General features: G+C 38.2%; 1 protein-coding gene across 8 annotated transcripts in view; it reads right to left on the bottom strand.

Annotated features, from left to right (window-relative positions):
• farp2 (FERM, RhoGEF and pleckstrin domain protein 2) overlaps positions 1–17,537 on the bottom strand; it is a 91,746-nt gene extending 74,209 nt beyond the window's left edge. For 5 of the 8 annotated variants that reach the window (XR_013786876.1, XM_079459864.1, XM_079459860.1 and 2 more), the window contains exons 1-7: positions 17,362–17,537; positions 16,245–16,461; positions 6,629–6,733; positions 2,352–2,394; positions 2,183–2,261; positions 1,925–2,022; positions 1,729–1,843 (exon numbers count right to left, since the gene is read on the bottom strand). Coding sequence is in view for 7 of the 8 variants with exons in the window: in XM_079459864.1 (XP_079315990.1) it covers positions 1,729–1,843; positions 1,925–2,022; positions 2,183–2,261; positions 2,352–2,394; positions 6,629–6,733; positions 16,245–16,445 (641 nt within the window). In the remaining variant the exon portion in view is untranslated. The remainder of the gene's footprint in view (positions 1–1,728; positions 1,844–1,924; positions 2,023–2,182; positions 2,262–2,351; positions 2,395–6,628; positions 6,734–16,244; positions 16,462–17,361) is intronic. The other 3 variants (XM_079459865.1, XM_079459861.1, XM_079459863.1) reach the window with 2 other exon arrangements.
• Between the last annotated feature and the right edge of the window lie 1,755 nt (positions 17,538–19,292).

A 19,292-nucleotide genomic window follows, 5' to 3' on the forward strand; every position in this document is an offset into this window, starting at 1 on the left:
CCTGTTGGGCGGTGCATATGACATACAGTACAAAAGTTGTTTGGTTTGATAAAATCTTCATGTGTACCAAGGGCCCCCCTAATAATCATTACAGAAACAATAGGGCTCTGCAACAGCAGTTCGAGGCCTACGGCCTGAACCTCAGTTCTCGGGCACTAATAATAATAATCATTACATAAGCAACCTGCACCTCGGTGCTCAGGCCCTAATAACCATTACAGAAACAAAAGCTTTCCTGTGGCTCAGTGATTAGAGCAGGGGTCTCCAACCTTTTTGTAAGCGAGGGCTACCAAAATATCTAAAATCCTCTAGAGGGCTACTTGTTGATAACATACATTCAAACTTTAAACATGTCAAGCCTTATTTTATCTCACAGAACCAAATTCAGTTTTCTTTCAGATATTAAAGCTTATAACACTTGCTAATAATAACCTTTCATGACGATGTAGCAATTGGCTGATCGGTATAGTCACAGATTTGTCAACTGTCTTGAGCATTATTGGTGAGCCCTGTGTTTAGTGGGCTACCAGGTGCCCACGTTGGAGACCACTGGATTAGAGTGTGGCGCTAGCATCGCCGAGGTCATGGGATCAACCCAAGGTAATTCAACGTAGTCAGAAACAAATGTATAGTACAATGCATTGTAATGGCTTTGGATAAAAGCGTCTGCCAAATGCATACATGTAAATGTAAATATTGCTCTGCAACTGCATTATTATTAGGTGCTCAGGCCCTAATAATAATAATTATTACATAAACAACAGGGCTCTGCATCTCGGTCCTCGGGCCCTAATAAAAACAATAATAATCATTACAGAAAAAATTGTTTCTTAAAATTGAAGTGTTTCTTATTTAATTGTTCATGCAACATTTTTACACAACAGGCTAAATTAAGCGTTGCTTTGTAATTGGTTGCCCCAAATTGGTATTATCTAATTGTGTACTTAAAATTTACAGTTGACAGCTATTCAAACTAATCTAGTGTTTCTCAACCCAGTGGGCCCACCTAACAAAATATTTAAGATGTCTCCATATTGAATGCATTAACAAGCTAATGAGATGATGCAGTGATGATAATCAGTGATGATGAACACCTCCTGTTAACAAACATCACTGAAGAAAACCATCTACCATCAACATCACCTGATTCCAGCTGCAACAAACACACTATTACAGCTGACCAGAACATAATTCAACATAAAATCAAGAGGTCAACAGAATGAAACATTAAACACCATTATGGTGACTTCTTATTATTGGTTACTTCTTACTCTTATGCTTTCTTCAGTTGTTGTGTTTTTTAACAGCAGGTGTTCATCATTAATGACTTAGTCATCACTTCATTATCTTATTAGCTTGTTAATGTAATCAATTGGGAGACATCTAAAATATTATGTCAGGTTGGCCCAGAGGACTGGAGTTGAGAAACACAGACCTAATTAATTCATTACCATACCTTTCTAAATTATCTGACATGATCAAGATTAATTTGTTCTGCCCTCATTTAACTCTGATTTGTTATAATTTTTTATTGCCTTTTTTAACTATAGCGAATAAACTGTGATAATGTGAGAAATGTTGCAGGTGTCTGAATACATTTTGGTTTGAATGTATTCTCTAAACTGATTTCCAGTGATGTTGAAACAAGGTTACATATGAGCAACTTGACCATTAGATAAAATTTGAAAAGAGCATATAAATTTAAGAGAACAATGCACAAGGTCTCACATGTTTCTGCGGTGGAGTTCCATGATCTTCTCTTGCACACGGTGCTGATAAGGCAGCAATTTATTTATCTTCAGGAACTCTCTGTCTGCTATATCATCGTAATCGCCGATCTCCGCTGTGTGTGGGAAGACAAAAAAAAGTGTTTCAAATAAATCACAGAGGACATGGGTCAAGGGTTTTATATTCACTGACGTACATTGCACCAAATGTGAGACCATCAGGGCGGCAGTATTTTCTGTGCAGTGCAGTCTTCCGTCTGTTAGATCCCTCTTGATTTGTAGAGAAAAGAGGTACCTGTAATAAACACATAACACATACTTAGAAACATAATATACATTGGTTTAAGGATACTTCAACCATAAATCAACATTTGAAGCTCCAAAATCTTTTATCCGTGGCTCAAGAATTGTTTAGTGATGAAGACTGTATGCATATTAATTTCTGAACCCACTACCTAGTAAACTCCTCCTGAAGCTGACCCGGATCAGGAGGAAAGAACTTCACTGACAATCGAAAGAGTGAATTCATTGGCCCTGTAGAAAAAAGCACGAAGACAAGTTCAGATTTAAAAAGATTTCGAGATCCCTGATCTCTAAAGACAACACAAGACAGAGTGTACATACGTCTAACTTGTTTCACCATGAGCTTGGTGGGGTCTAGCCAAACCTGTAGAAACAAAAGAGTAAAGTAATGAAAATGTCAGCATTTAACCACTTTATAAACTTGGAGCAATAAATAGATCTAACAATCTCTCAATTCCACAAGCTTCTTACATCTGTTTCTGGTCTTTGATGCAAGCATTTGAGCTAAAGAAAGTAATATCATGGTCAGAGGCCACAGATGAAAGCGAGAGATTGTGACCATAATACATTTAAAAACATAGGCCTACTTGAGGATCAATAATCTTCTGGAAGGGTATTATTCAGAAACCAATTTTGACTTTTTAAACTTCACTGCTCTTGATTCCAATTTTAAGTCTAAAACATCATAAATAATTAAATAAATACTCATGAAAGCAACACGATTTATTTAAAGTCGTGTGGGTGTAAACCTCTGAAAATAACAACTGGTGTAAATAGTTTTTTTTCTTATTTTATAAACATCTTATTTTTTTCATTAGTAATGTCGTTCAGAAGCTATAAAAATACATATATGTTTCTCAGGAAATTAAATATAAACAATTTACACCCACCTGGCTTTAAATTAATCGTGTTGCCTTCATGAGCATCACGGAATGTTTCAATCTATTGTAATAGTTGTGTACGAGTCTCTTGATTGTCCTCAATGTAAAAAGATAAATCTCAACATCATACAGTTACTACTTGACCGGAGTCAAATTTCCAGAAATTATAAAAAAGCTAAGATTCTGAAGGACCTGATGATTTTTCTAAAGATCAGTGAACAGTTTAATGATTCAGGAAAAACAAAAAACCTTTAAACAACTATGACAAAACTAGGGCTGCAACAACTAATCAATAAAATCGATAATAATCGATAATGAAAATAGATGTCAACAAATTTCATTATCGATAAGTTGGTCTGCGACGTCACTTGCAAGCTGCGCAGTTATAAACCAAGCGCGTCGTCTTCCCTTTAAAAAATTACTGTAGTCATGTCCCTCTGTGCAGCATTTGCTTCGCAGTTTTAAAGTCAGACGTGTCTCTACGCACGTGTCTCTCCATGCGGCAAAAGTGCAGTTTTAAAGTCAAACGAGTCTGTAAAAACAGTAAAACCCAATTTGTGCCGTTTGCACTTAAAAGTAGATAATAGACTAAATACCCTGATTTGGGGGTTTATTTAGTTCAGAGGTGGGTAGTAATGTAGTACATTTACTTGAGTACTGTACTCAAGTACACTTTTTGAGTATCTGGACTATAGTTGCGTATCATATTTTCTGCATATTTTTACTGTACTTCACTACATTTGAATGACAAATATCTCACATTTCATGCCACAAAAAATATATTTCCTTGGCCAACCTCCCACTCCCTCCCACATTTGGGAGAGACCTTTGTCGGCGCCTTCCAGTGTTAATTTCGTCACCTATTTTTAATTTAGTCTTAGTCTTAGTCTTGTGCCAAATGTTCTTGTTAGTTTTAGTCATATTTAGTCATTCACATATCTTATTTTGTTAGTCAAGTTTTAGTCGACTAAAAGTCTCGTAATTTTAGTCTAGTTTTAGTCAAAAGAAAACTCAATATATTTTAGTCTAGTTTTAGTCAAAATATTGTAGTCTTTTTTTTAAATAACACATTATTACTGAGATTATTACTGATAAACATTTCAGTAAAAAAAGTGTTTCACATTCAAAATACACTTGTTGAATGTTTTTTGTTGAATGCAAATGTTAAACGTGTCTGTTTCTGATTTAGGAGACACATTCACAAATGATTAACCTGTTCTGAAGAGTAGGCTATTTTATCTTAACCAACACAATTCAAAAGCTGGGGCCCAACAGACTCTGACTGACAACTTAAGTTACAAAGGTTTTTAAAACAGTTTTGGTTGCCTTGTGTCTCATGTATTATGTTTCTGTTCAAATCAGAAATAAAATAAATGTACTTAGAAAAACTGAAAAGAATAGGCCTACTTTACTGTGGGCCTAAAATACAACCTATTTACAGACTATGTTGATCTTGGGAAATAATAAATAAGATTTAACAACGCTTTAACAAGGCTCAACAATTAACAATTCTGTTGTACTACAGCTGCTGATACTAAAACTTACTACAGCTGCTGAAACGTCCACTTTAGGAATGAATTAAACAATCAAGTTCAAAGGCAAGATTTGCAACAGAAAGCAAAATCCAAACCATTGAGGGTTATTTTAAGTTAAAAAAAACTAACCAAATGAGTTTCCAACCGAATGAGGCGTCAAGCGCGAGTGATTTACATGTTAAGTCAATGCAAAGACGCGATAGACGCGCTTGCAGACGCGCTTGCGGCGCGAATAGCGCAAATGAGGCGGCTCGAATGACGCGAATTTCACGCGCGAATGAAGCGAGTAAACACAAAATGTTCAAGCGTCCAACTACTCGCGAATAGCGCGTTTTCGACGCCTCTTTGGCGCTCGATGTGAACACACAGTCATTCGCGCTATTCGCGCCGCAAGCGCGTCTATCGCGTCTTTGCATTGACTTAACATGTAAATCACTCGCGCTTGACGCCTCATTCGCGCTCGATGTGAACACACAATGAGACCTGTAACTTGAGCAACAGCGCAAAGCCGCGAAACTCGTTCTGAATATTTTAAAGGCGTAACAGCTGATGAAAAAGCAGAGACGATTGTAGACGAAAATGAAGAGAGATTTTATCTTAGTTTTTATTTTATGCAAAACATTTTCGTCTCGTCTTTTTTCGTCAACAATAATGCATGTAAATTTAGTCTTAGTCAGCGTTTTTGGACAGTGGTGCCGTCTTGTCATCGTCTCGTCTTAGTCATGAAAAAAAAGGTCGTTGACGAACATATTTCGTCTCGTCTCGTCTGACGAAATTAACACTGGCGCCTTCTAATATGACACACTGAAACAGCTCAATCTTGATTTGTTAATTACAGAGACATCCACAACATTTTGGGAGAAGGCAAATGAGTTCAGTTGTGTATGTAGTCATTTGGCAGTCATTTGTATATACTTTTCCTATCTCTGATTTAGTTATAATAAGCAAAAGATCTAATTAAACTTTTTATCTGATTAATCGAATTACACGGTGAAATGAAGCTAACAAATGCTCAATGTTTACCCATGTGGGCAGGAAAATACTAATAAACTTCAACAAGGCATTCCTAATATCAGCATCCAAAGGGACACAACCAGGCTCTGAACAATGTTGCATGTTCGTCCGGGCGCTCAAAAAAAATGACAGTGAAAGAAAGCCTTACTTTTGCCTATATGACATGGGGCTAGCCGCTAAAGAGACCTTCGCTAAAGACAGGGTTGCCAGATCTTCAACACTTAACACTTCAACACTTCTGACACTTAAAGGATGTTCGTTTTAATTTGATATAACAAAAGCTCAGGTTAAGATTGGTTTCTTAATTCATGAAACCTTTGAGAATCGTCTCATGGTTTGTGAAAGTTTGTGCAGACATTCTCTGGTTATGCAAACGATTGTTGCAGCAGCTGTCCTATTATCTAATTTAATAGCTATTTTCAAAAATAAAGCACAGTTCAAGTTATTCCGCAGTGTACACAAAAATACTTGAGGAATATAGATAGAGTAGACAGATCAATAATCCGTAAATTGTATTAACAATATGTAAGAATACTGTGCATATAGATATTACTGTTAAATGCAAGTAGTGAAGACAGGTGTTGAAAAAGTTCTGTCCAGCTTTAAACAGACATCCAAGTAAATATGTTGTCAGACTGTGCTTTATATAATTCTATTCACGCAAATGTTGAGCTCATCGGTAGAGAATAAGAGAAAACGGTCCGTTTACAGTTCGACTGAAAAGCAAACATTTTTTAAATGTTGTGGATACATGTATTTATATCTGCATCGTGTGTGCAAACAAAGCTTTTGCTTTTATGGATGCAGAATATTTTATGTAATTCCACAGCGCTAGACTTCATTTATCGTTTTTTCTGTATGGTTTTAGACAAGAAACTAATGCGATTTAGTTGACCATTGATATCAGATAAGGGGCGGGGCATGTGCTTTTAAAGGCTCTTAAAGAGGAGTCGATTCCTTAAATGAAATTGATTCCAACCTTTGGAATCGACTCTCAATTCTCAACACCTTATAATCGTCTTCTCTCGCTCGATTTGCTCGATTTGCATAAGGTATTTGATTTATTCATAAAAGACTAAGAAATGTGCATAATACAAAAAAAACGTTTAGCCAACTTATAAATACATCTTTATGTGAGGAGGGGACTGTTTGTCAAGTGGCCACTTACCCAGTTCATCTGCAGGTTCTGGAACTCCAGACCAAAGTAATCGCTCTCGATAAGATTGATCCGTCTAAACATTTCAGATAAAAGAGTCTGGCCATCTGCCTTTAACTACAAGAAAATGGGAAAACAGTGTTATTGTTCTTCAAGATCTCAAGCTCGCTCTCTGTGCGCTTTTTCAAAAGGAAAATGTCACAATACTGGTTTGTGTGCACCTGCTGTGCACAAGATGCATGGTTTGCAAGTCCAGAAACTGCAGTGCAAAGAGATCTCCATCTTATTATGAAAAGTGGGAAACACTTATTTTTTTCACAACATCATTGTGAAAAGTGCTATATAAATAGAATTTTTTATTAATAGTACTAGCTGGTATAAACACATTACAGCATAAACTGCATAAATGCTATGGTTTATCTACGGGCTTTACCTGATGAAAAAAGTCACTGCAACACTGGTTTGTTAGCCTGTGTCAGTCAGTCAGTCAGCTTTATTTATATAGCGCTTTTTACAATTTTCCTTGTTACAAAGCAGCTGTACAAGAAAACATTGACTATAAGTAAAACATTAAAGGTTATGGGGAAGTGTATGTGTGTGTGCACGCGTGCCTGCGTGCGTGTCTGCGTGCGTGCGTGTTTGTTTGGCACTGGGCAGGTCCGGATCAAATTCCCTCCCGGTCCGTATCTGCAGATTGATCGTCTGCGCAACATTGCATGAAGTCAAACACATCCAATACTATCCTATATTGACTGGTTTATTTTGCGTTTATGAATTGTACATGATTATGTTGGCGTCTGTGTCATAAAAATAAATACATCTGTGCTTATAACAATGTTTTGTGAATATTATAATGATACCGGCGCCACCGTGCCCGTCTCGGTTTTCCGTTAATGCTGATATATGAATCTGCGTATTATCACTTCTATAATTCGGTATTGGCTGTTGCTAACCATTCATTTTCATTATTGTTTGCCTGCAGACACTATGGTGGGTCTAAATAATTTTGTCGGATGTGCTCGTGCTTCATTGGCACAAGACATTAGTCAGCCTTTATAAAGTGTAAATTGTTTTGTGCTGTTTGTAAAATAAAATATACACAACATGTGCTTTAAAACACTGTTTTAGTGGGTATTTAGGTCTAGTGTTACGTAATTTTTTTGGGCTATAAAATCATTCTATATATTTATTTAATGCTAGTAGTACAATTTAATAGGCTATTTCGCTGTAAATTAAACCTTTTAAATTCGCTGTAAATGAATCCTTTAGTTTCTTTTATGCTGGTAGGATAATCTGACAGGGTATTGTGCATTGTAAAATCATCCTACCTGTTTATTTTGTTGATGTGGTTTAGATTATAGTACATTTTGCCCAGACGTGACTCTGGGATGTAGACTCCAGGACGTGTGAGCCTGGAGTAGCATGGATATCCAGACTATAAAATATGACAAATATGTGCAGAGAGGACAAACCTGCCGCATCACACACTTGCAAGGGGACACCTCTTGTTAAGGCCATAGAAGATAACCCCCCCCTTGTTGAATGAGCTCTGACACCTAGAGGTGAAGCTTGACTGCGGGCCTCATAGGCCAGAGCAATAGCATCCCTCACCCAATGTGACATTGTTTGCCTGGTGGCAGCCGCCCTTTTGTTGCGCTCCCATAACATATGAAAAGCTGCTCCGATATACGCTACTGGCTAGTGCGGTGGATGTAATTAAATTACGGACCTTCGCTAGGACTCCCGGGAGCAGAGCTATCGGAGGAAATGCATAAAGACGCAGTCTGGGCAACGTATGGTCCATCGCGTCTAGACCCAGGTGAACTGGATGACTCCGAGAGAAGTAGAGTGGACATTGTGCTGTCTCCTGTGTAGCAAAAAGGTACACTTCTGCTTCGTAAAATCTTTCCCAGATTTGTCTGATTATCTCGGGGTAGAGGTTCCATTCCCCGTTCATCACAGCTTGTCTGGACACCAAGTCTGCTCCCACATTCATATGCCCCGGGATGTGAATCGCACTGAGGGACAGGAATTTGCCCTCTGCCCAGGGCAGGATCTGCTGGGCAAATTTGTTCAGGTGGCGCGAGTCATGTGAACTGTCTCGCGCCCACCCTGGTGATTTATGTACGAGCCGGAGAAAGTATTTCAGGGCCAGAAATACAGCCATCATTCCGAGGCAATTGATGTGCCAATCGAGAAGATGACCTTTCCAGATCCCTTGGCTGGACGGCCATTTAAGGCTGCTCCCCAACCAATGAGGGATGCGTCTGTCGTTAGCATCTTGCGACGACAACACGGATCGAGAATGGGACCTTGAGTCAGAAACCGAAGTCTGAATCACATAGAAAGGGTGCGAATCCCCTGGCGCGTCACCCTTATATGCCTCTGGGGATTGGCCCTTGGAAGAAACCCCCTGGCTCTGAGCCACAACTGAAACAGTCTTATATGCAGGTGGCCCAGAGTTATTACTGTAGAAGCCGCCGCCATGAGACCTAGAACTCTTTGAAAGTGATGATTCCACAAGTGCAGGTAACAATTGTGCCTACATTGAGATCGAGTCCCATATAACCCCCAGATACGTTGTATTCTGTATTTTGCTGCTCTGTGCTGCAAATCATGTTGTAAACAAATATGAACAAGGCTAAGGGGCATATACGCTTGCGTTGTACAGATTGGCATGACTTTATAACTGTGAAGCTCACGCTGTATAAAGAAGATGCAGTTTTCAAAGACCTGCCTGACTTTATAACTGCAAAAAGAAGACTCGTGTCTGCACAGCCGGCGTTGCATAAAGACATTTGGGTTTTGATGACTGAAAATGATTACATTTTAACAGTTTTCTCATGAAGCCACATTAAGATCGCCTTACCTCTAGGACAGAAACTAACATCCTTTACTGTTAGTAAACATTGTGGCACGTTTTTGTGGGTGGAGCTTAGGCAGAGGCAGAAAGATCTCCTAACCGCTTTACAAATGCTAGGTAGCACGTTTTGTTTGCTTGCTTTTTGACAACGACTAGAAAAAATAGGAATAAATGTTAACACGTAAGGTCACTCACTGTCTAGGACCGCAATTGTTTTTAAAAAGTTAACTTTAATGCAAGGAACCGAACAAAGCCGAACTATGACAGGATTCTAATTGTTGCCGATTTCAATATCCACGTCTGCGAAGACTATGGCTGGGTATTGTTCAAACATTTTCGATATGATACCTTTTCTTCGATATCGATCCCTAAACTATACATTTTTCAATATCAATTTTTTAAAGCAGAAAGGAACAAAGTGTAACCAATGCAATATATTAGTGTAAATGGTTTTAATATAGTTAAAACAGTTTTCAATGGGATATCAACAGTTTGTAGTCAGTATGTGAGGCTGACTGCTGCATTCATAAAATCTTTACATCAATCAGCAAGTCTGCTTTTTCGGGAGACAAACAAGAGTGCTCCTAACTAATAATGTCTCCTGCAGTAGAAAATGTACGCTCTGAGGGTGTGGATAGTGCTGGCACATCGGACAGCATCAAAGGTTACTGGACTCATGAGGACAGCATAGATGGAAGTCATCTGTAGTGCTTTTTATGTTTATGTGAGTTTACTGTATGTGTCTGAATCTTCTCTGTATTGCTGCAGGCAGTCATCTCTGACCTCCACAGCAAACGGCTAATGAAGGCCGGAGCTCTGGCTTCTGTGAACAAATAAAGATAAATATAAACACTATTGAAGTAAATGCAAACAAGTAAAAATTTTTCTGAAAATGCAATGAAAAAATAGGATGTCTTTATATTTTCTCAATCAGTTACTTTCAGCCTTAAAACATTTAGTGCTTATTTGCTAGCTATATAGCCATAACTTGCATCCAAACTAAAACAAAGGTAACTTTTGGTCCCATTTGAAAGGACGAAGTTAAACCGTGCACAGAAACAATAACTTAACTTATACACATGCACAGACCAACACTCGATTGTGTTTGCTTGTTTTGTTTGCTAAACGTTGCATTACCTGTCAGAGCCCCAGACAAAGCGCCGCTATTTTTATATTTTGGCATCGAATACGCTAATTATTTAAAGCCATACATTCAAACAACTACACAAGTCCCAGTTCACATGACTAAATCACCACACACAGAAATGATTGTGTTCGTTTGTTAAAAATTAACCTCACCTGTCAGAGTCCCACTCTGTGTGTTGAAGGACGTTCTGTGGTTGGAGCCTCAGGTGTGGCAGAGAGAGGGATAGGATAACTGTACCGACTCTGCCTTCTTCACATTTGTTGTGTTTCCCATTTTGGCAGCAATTATCTTGCCGCAAATTTTGTATGGGCACTCTTGGTATCGAACTACAACACGTTTTTTGATACTTGATGATATCGAGGCAATTTGGTCAGTGGATAAAACGTATCGAACTCGATGCCCAGCCCTAGAAGCCGCTGGTTAAAGACTTTTTAAAGCGACCTTTCTTTGGCTGTTCGCTATCCCTCTTCTCACAAAACGATATGATTTATCCAGTTTCTTTGAAGTCCCTCCTTCCGAAACACTCTTTGTTGGAGTCTATCAGTCTTTAGTGACTAGTTCCCCGCTTAGAGCGTGTCTTAAGACGTCCCACCCATGCCATATCAGCGAGCTTCCGCTTCTCAGGCTGTTGTGATTGGTCGGTCCCTCTCTCAGTGCACGTGAATTAACTTTGGCTTTTAACCATAACTCGTAACGAAGTCAATTCACGAGTTAAAAACATGCAGATCGATCAAAGTGTGGCGGAGGTCTGCTAGGGCATGTGCAAATGTCAATCTTTGTTAGAGATCAAAAATGTTTTCCTATTCCTACTATGGCGAGGGAAATGACACTGGACCGATTGGCATCAGACAAGTTATTAACACTATTACATTTACACATTTGGCAGACGCTTTTATCCAAAGCGACTTACATTGCATTATCCTACACATTTATACATAAGGTATCTGCAATCCCTGGGATTGAACCCACAACCTTACATTGTTAGGAGTGCGTAAGTAATATGCGTCTATAGGCGGGTGCACAGCACGCGTACATTCTGCTTATTACACACAGAGGGACACGCAGCAGCACACAATAATGTAAAATATCAAAAATAAATGGATTACAGTCTAAAAGATTATTGTGTACATATAAAATATCCATCTTGTCCTGTGGTCTGCTCGCGAGTATTAACCTCACGCACGAGCAGACGTTTCAGGTGTCTCCGGATCAGCAGATGTCTCTTTGAACTCTGCCCCTTGCTGATCCCACTGCCCCTCATATACCGCTACACTCTTCTCTCCCCCTCACCGCACACCTGGCTAAAGTTTTGTTATTTGCACTACCTGTCTGCTCTTTTGTACTGCTGACTGTTCATTGCAGTGTGTCTATTTACACATGCATCTTTGCACTCCGGTACTTCCAACTGAATATTAAATAACCTTTTCCGCTGCACTGTTACTTGGATAGCTTCTGTCCATAATTTATATTACAATACTCTGTATCCACTACTATGCACTACTACTCACCATAGCCTAACTCAGTGTTACTCATTGCGTGGCTCACTAAGCTTTAATTCATGGCTCGCATGTCAATATAGATATTTCATAAAAATGAAAATCTAGACATAACCAATTAGAGAATTCTGTGTCTGCTATATAACAAATAATTTATATAAAAATACCAAAAACATGGAACGATATGGAAATATAGACTAGAAAAGATACTCTCTCTCCCGTTACGTTCATTAACGAAATACTGACTGACTGCACAGGTGCCTGTTTTTGGCGCTCTTTCCAGCACATAACACTTGACATTAGCTACTGCTATTTCCAACATTTCATGCTAGTTATCTTGTGTTTCACACAGACTACAAATGGATCGATTTCTTATCAAACAGTGTCGTGCACCATGTGGACAGCAACAAAGCGATGTGACGGTGTCAAAAGAAGGAACTAAAGATTCGGGGCATGCAACAACCGCAAATCAACAGTAAGATGACGGAGACGGAGTTTGTGGAGAGTCAGCACCTGCTAAAAAGAGAAAGGTACGAGTCATAGAGGATGAGCATATAGAAATTAATCTGTCCACTTTTCTTGAAATTTTCTTTGTTCTCCATGCATCGGACCCTTTGTGTTTACAATGCAAGCAAACCCGCTCTGTTTCAAGCGCCGTAATTTGGAGTGCAATTTACAAACAACGCATCCAAATTTCAATAAAAGTTACACGCCTGGAAGTGAAATAAGGAAAAGAAAAATAGAACAGCTTTCTTTTCTCTTTCTGGACAACAAAGGCTCATCAGAAATTGTGTTTTCCGAGAAGAAATGCTTTCTTCCGCTTGTTGGCCAAACAAGTGGTGAGGACAGTCTGAATGCACTTCTGGCTTTTTTTGATGAAATAAATCTCAGTTGGTCAGGTCTAGCAAGTGTGTGCACAGATGGAGCACCTAGCATGCATGGTAAGGAGAAGGGCATTGTTGGACTCATAAAAAATTTCCATTGCATCATACATCAGGAGTCACTGGTATCAAAACTCAGAAATAATACATTTCAAAATGTGATGCAAACAGTTGTTCATGTTGTAAACTTCATTGTCTCCAGACCGCTGAACCACAGACAGTTCCGACAGTTAATTGAAGACTATGACATAGAATATGGTGATTTACTGATGCACAGTGAAGTGAGGTGGTTAACTCCCTGAGATTTGCACTTTCCTGGACAGCAAAGGAAAATAGGAGCCAGAGCTGGAAGACCCATGTTGGATTATACAGCTGGCCTTTATGACCGACCTCACCGGTCACCTGAACACTCTCAACCTGCAACTTCAAGGAAGAGATAAGCTTCCAAACAACATGCTGAATGCAGTCAGAGCAAAATAACTTCATTCACTTCCCCAAACTCAGAGCTGTCTCTACAAATGACCCATCTCTGCAGCAGCACTTGAGATTTCTTTGCGGATCATAGTTTATTTATTCAGAATAATGCAACAATTCTGACCCCAAAGTGCACTCTCTCTGTCTCCACACTAAAGTGTGTGGTTGACTTAATTCAGTGAAGCGCAGACCGAAGGGCATAAAACCATCTCGGGACAAACTGCTACATTTGCTTTTAAAACGCTCTCATGGAACATTGATGTCATATCCGATCATTCTGCGCAGTACTTAATGAAGTCGAAAATGCCGGTTACTGAACTGTCTCTCTCCCAATGTTTCAAGTTGCACATTCAGAGAATATTTTAACCTGAATTAAATGGGGTGAATGTGCTCAAAAACAATGCCTTTTCTTCCCTGAAAAGTGTTCCGCACATGCAGCCGAAAAATCCTATCCAGTAAAGTGTTTTCAGTGTTAACTTGTATCTTTTGCGATGTCCTAATAGATGTGAATGAGAAACAGCGCGTCAATGTCCGCTAATGTTCGATTTGTGATCTAATGACTCATTTGAATCTATTTATTTAGTTGAAACAACTTATATGTCAAACACTGAACTCAAGAGACTCGCTGTCTGAACCCATCAAATCAGTGACTCAAAACACAAGCGTGCTTAGACTATATAGATCAGTAAGATTTAGTACTTAACGTTTATTTATGACAATGTGTATTGTATAAAGTTTATATATAATAATTTAGTTCAGAGTTACTTTTGAGTTTTATGCTATAAAGCTAACTTAATTTAATTTAATGTGGTAAAAATAAAGATATTTAAAAATAAGTTCTGTTAAATGAAGGCCAGTGGCAAAATAACAGCTTTTTGCAAAGAGGGCAATAAAGGAGGATTGTGAAGAGTAACAGGTTATATTTGTGTCAGATAATTTCATAGCCAATATATAACTTGAAATAAGTTATAAAACTTAATAACAATTGTATAAAATAACAAATACAATGTTTCTTTGCATTTATTTTGGATTTATTGGGTAGGGTATTTTTAACATGGTCGTCACCCACCACCAAAGACTCTTTTTGACACTACATGCACACAGTGCATAGATAATAAAACACAATTGTGCACAAATATAAAGCAGTCTATAACCAACTATTTAAAAGACAGACTGACAAATTAACAGAATTATATTCATCAACTGAGGTCATTACGGAAGGTCATTATGATTCTTATAAAAAGGGTGCAACCAAATTTAAAGTTGGTGCAACCAACTGAGAAAGTGAGTCGCACCAGTGCGACCAGCGGAAAAAATTTCTCTAGCGCACTGAAATTTCATAGGAAAACTGTCGGTTTTACCTCCATAATACAAATAACTATTCTTCAGTGACATTTAATATTTTTGCTTTTATCACTACTGATGTTGGTCTTTCTTCTATAAAAATCTCAAATTTGGGCTGGGAAATATATAACCAAAACAATTTGGTTGATTCGACACTAAATGACCCATTGTTATCTGATCTAAACATGAGAATATCCAATCCACCATCAAAACTGTAAATCTGCAATCCATCATAACTCCTCATCCCACGTTCACCATCATTTAGATTAAAGGCAAATACATTTAGTAAAATCTGTAAAAACCTTCAGTAAAAAGCCCTTGCTTGACCAGTTGGCAACGGTCAAAGTGTTTTGAAAACCGTACTGCTAATGTTCAGTTCCTTTTTTTATGGCGGATGGCAATTTACGTTTGAGGTACATATTAGCCACCTAGTGTACTGGAGTGTGGGCCAGAGATTAGCCATGTCATGTAATGACAAGCGCAACAACTTAAATTATGAGAGACTTGCCTGACGAGGGTTTCTTAGCAGTAAACGGACCGGTTTTCAGTCCATGTTGAACATCCTTCAAGGACAGCGCATCCGCACTTTGCTCTGCCATCTTTATTTGGTACAGCCCGCTCTGAGGATCGTTATGCAAATGCTGCGTGCACGGACGTTGCAAAAAAATGCATTACCCAGAAAGCACCGGTCCATGTTTGCAGCGCGTGCACAATAGTCCTAAGTGCAGACTGTACTGGTGGTTGATAAGAATGTGTAAAGACATGTAGTTCTGAAAGGACGGGAATGGCATGTTTTTAGACCGCCTGCTCCCGTTCAAATCACACCAAAAGTTCCTGACCGCTAACGCATTATACTCGGAAATGTATCCCGCGTCGCAAGAAATCTGGTCGGGTCCCGCGAATGCAGACCTCTAGTCTGGGTGAACATTCGCTACTAGATAAAATACATATTTTGCCTGACACTTAATTTTTTTTAATTTTACGTATCTAATACGGAGAAAAACACGTATTTCCGGTGAATCACCCCTTTAACTAAAGCCTTTTTCAGATGTGTAACTACACACAACCCACAGACAGCACTTAGAAAGTGACTTCAGGCCTCTGGTGTAAAACAAAACAGACTTAAAGACACAGGATTTAAATTCTAAATCCATGTGGCAGCTGTCACCAGCCACAAGCAGCACGCAAAGCTAGTATGGTCTCCGGAGAGATGGTTGTTTACAATCTACAACAGATGTCAATGGACAGAAGCAAACATAGCTTACAGACTTCGGTTGAATAAATGTTTTATTTTATTACGTTTATTAAATAAACACAGATATTTGTAAAAAAAATTGCAAACAAATGTGTATGTATGCAGCATAAGCAAACAATTAGTAAACTGAGGTTAAACAGACATTGAAAATGATCGAACAAGACTAACCTCCAGCTCAAAGAATTCCTGAGCATCATCCAGGCCCTGAACACGGACTTGCAGACCCTTGGTCTGGCTTTTCCCTCCTGCTCCCATAGTCGAGTTGAGGCTTTGCCCGGGCTCCAGAGTGCTAATACCGGTGTTGAAATTGGCTCCAAGTCGTGTGCCAGGGGTCTGAAGGGCACGATAGGTGCCCTCAATCTCACCCATAGCTGCTTCAGATGTTCTATACAATACCAACAAAATTACCACATCTGAAATAGGGTGGCACAATATTACTTAACTCAAAATAAACGTTATCATAAATTTCACGATACTATATTCTGGCACGTACAAATAGCCAGCACAATTAGAGTGATCCTAAGCTTAGGCATATTAGCCATAATAGGTAAGTGACTACCGTTTTGCTAAATTAAGCACAATCACCACACATGAGGTCAAGGTATGAAATAAGGTAAGCATCACTGCGACATGACAAGCTTGAGTATCACACACTTAACAAAACGTATTAAAATCTAATATTCCGTTTTTTCTCTGTAATGGAACATCTTTAAGTCATTTTACTTGAATGTCTGAAAAGATCACACAGGATAATTTACACACAATAGTCCAGAAAATCTAAATCTGAATCGGGAACCATTAAGTTGCCCAAATATAAAACAGCTTTAATCATTCTCCTATAATGATCGGATTAGTTACTAAGAAAATGAATCCCTCTCTTATTGAAATTTTTAATTGCTAATGCAAAGTTTAGTTTTAAAACAATGAAATCAAACAATAAAATTGTAAAATAAATAAAAGTTGTGCAATATAAACGTAATAAGACAATGCTACTTAAATGCAACATAAAAAATCTCTGCACTACCACATCGCAACTTATGTAACTGCTGGTTTGATGGTATATTTCAGTAACGAAACGTCCAAATGCGGCATAAATTAAAAACACAAGTTAAGCTATGTCATTATAGAGACGGAACAAAGAGTGTGAAAGTTTAGTCAAACCACACAAACATGCGAAGAGCTCGACAAAACCAAAGCTATGCATCAATGACACTCGTTAAAACCTTTAACGCTACTGGTGTATGCTTAACTTTACTATCTATTTTGTGATAAATCGATTTCATACCTCAAGACCTTTACCTAGTATTTATTTCTTCAACTCTGTAGGTTATAAGTTACACGTCCGATGACCGACATAGGCAAGCTGTGGCCAAGGAAAACTGCATTCTGATTGGACAAGTTCTGGTAGATACCACTTCCTATTGGCTCCGACTCTTCTTAGAATGGTACGCAGCTATTGGTGGAGTGTTGTACCTGCTGCTGCATGTGATTGGATTAGAAACGTGTTAGGAGAAGAGCCATTGAAAAACAGAAGCTGCGTCCATTTGATAGGGTTCCTACGCAGTGTTCACTGTTCCCTGCTCCTTGAGCACGGGATATCCGTTGAGGTGGACTTCGCTGACAAAAAAACGCTCAATTGGAATGCCACGTCATCAAAGAAAGGCAACGGCACGGCTGCACAGTTTATAATATAAATACATTTTGTAACTTTACTTTTAAATTTAAAAGAAATATTCACAAACGTAACACGCAATATGTATCTAATCAATATAATCGTAACTTTTGTTATGCTTGTATTCATTTTTTGACTGATGCAGCTTTGATTATTTGAAACTCTACTGTTATTCAATTTTTATAACTTTAATTACTTAGATGTAAAATTGGGTTAACTATGTGAGGATGGGTTTTCATGGTCGCGTCGGTCTCATATGTCGCTTTTATTCCCTATGTGGTGCAGCCGTAAACATTCCTGAGGTAACATTACATTCAGTGGTGTAGTCGGGGCCATACGCACGTATACGCCATATGCTTACTTTTTCCACAGCGCTGTTTACGTATATCGACTTAAGAAGATCCATAGCGTTTACCCTCCCCACTTTCCTGCTTAAAATGTCTCACAGCTGCCTTTGTGGTAGCTTTCCCTTAACTGTATTGACTTTTTCTTGTTTTGTTTTCATACTCGCGATTCTTTCATACAATTTGGTGCATTTCTTAAAATATACACAATATTTCCCGCGGCCCCGCCTCCGATCTCCGTTTAAACATCAGTGTTGGCAGCGTGCCAGCAGCGAAGAGCGCGTCCCGCCAGTGATTTAGAGTAGGCCTATGCTAAGCCGAATTATCTTAAATTGTCCCCTGCGTTACTCGTCGTAATTTTATTTTTACTAGTAACAATTACGATTATGAGGTCTATAATTAAATTGTTACTAGTAACAATTATGATTAGAGAACTCTCTAAATGAATTAGAGTGCTCTGCAATTGAATTTTTACTAGTAAGAGTAATTCAGTTTACAGAGCTCTCTAATTAAATTCTTACTAGTAAATTTTTTTATTGTAGAGCTCTCTAATTCAATTGTTATTAGTAAAAATACAATTGCAGATCTCTCTAATTCCAATAGAAAGCTCTATAATTCCATGGTTTTATAGTAAAAACTGTATTAGAGAGCTCTCTAATTTAATTCTTACTAGTAAGAATTATAATTTTACAGAGATCCACAATTTAATATTAACTAGTAAAAACTCGTATTCATTAGATACAAAACGCTTTGCTATTTCCTGACCAAATCCCGCCTGCGGTGGAATACATTTCAAAATAAAAGTCCCGTGTGGTCTTGGTTGGGTATTTGCCTGACATTAATTTACTAATACATTTATCATTATAATTTTAATTGCATCCCAATTACTGAAATATTGAAATTAAGAATCAGAGGTTATCGAAGTATTATATTTCTTTATACACGAAGAAAAACTAGCACTAGAGATATAAAATGTAATACTTTGTTAATATGTATTACTTTGTTAAAATGTATTATAAATAAAGCATGCTGCATTACATTTAGCAATTTACTATGTACAGCATATTTATATATTGTATAAATATACTATAAGTACTTTTTAAATGTCAAATTCTATTCATGAACAGAAGTCAAGGTGCTGAATTCATGTAACTCCTTTACAGCAACTCGAGGTTTAAAGATGTGGTGCACCAAGTATGG

Source organism: Barbatula barbatula, assembly GCF_947034865.1.
Source record: "Barbatula barbatula genome assembly, chromosome: 7".
NCBI classification, from domain to species: Eukaryota; Metazoa; Chordata; class Actinopteri; order Cypriniformes; family Nemacheilidae; genus Barbatula; species Barbatula barbatula.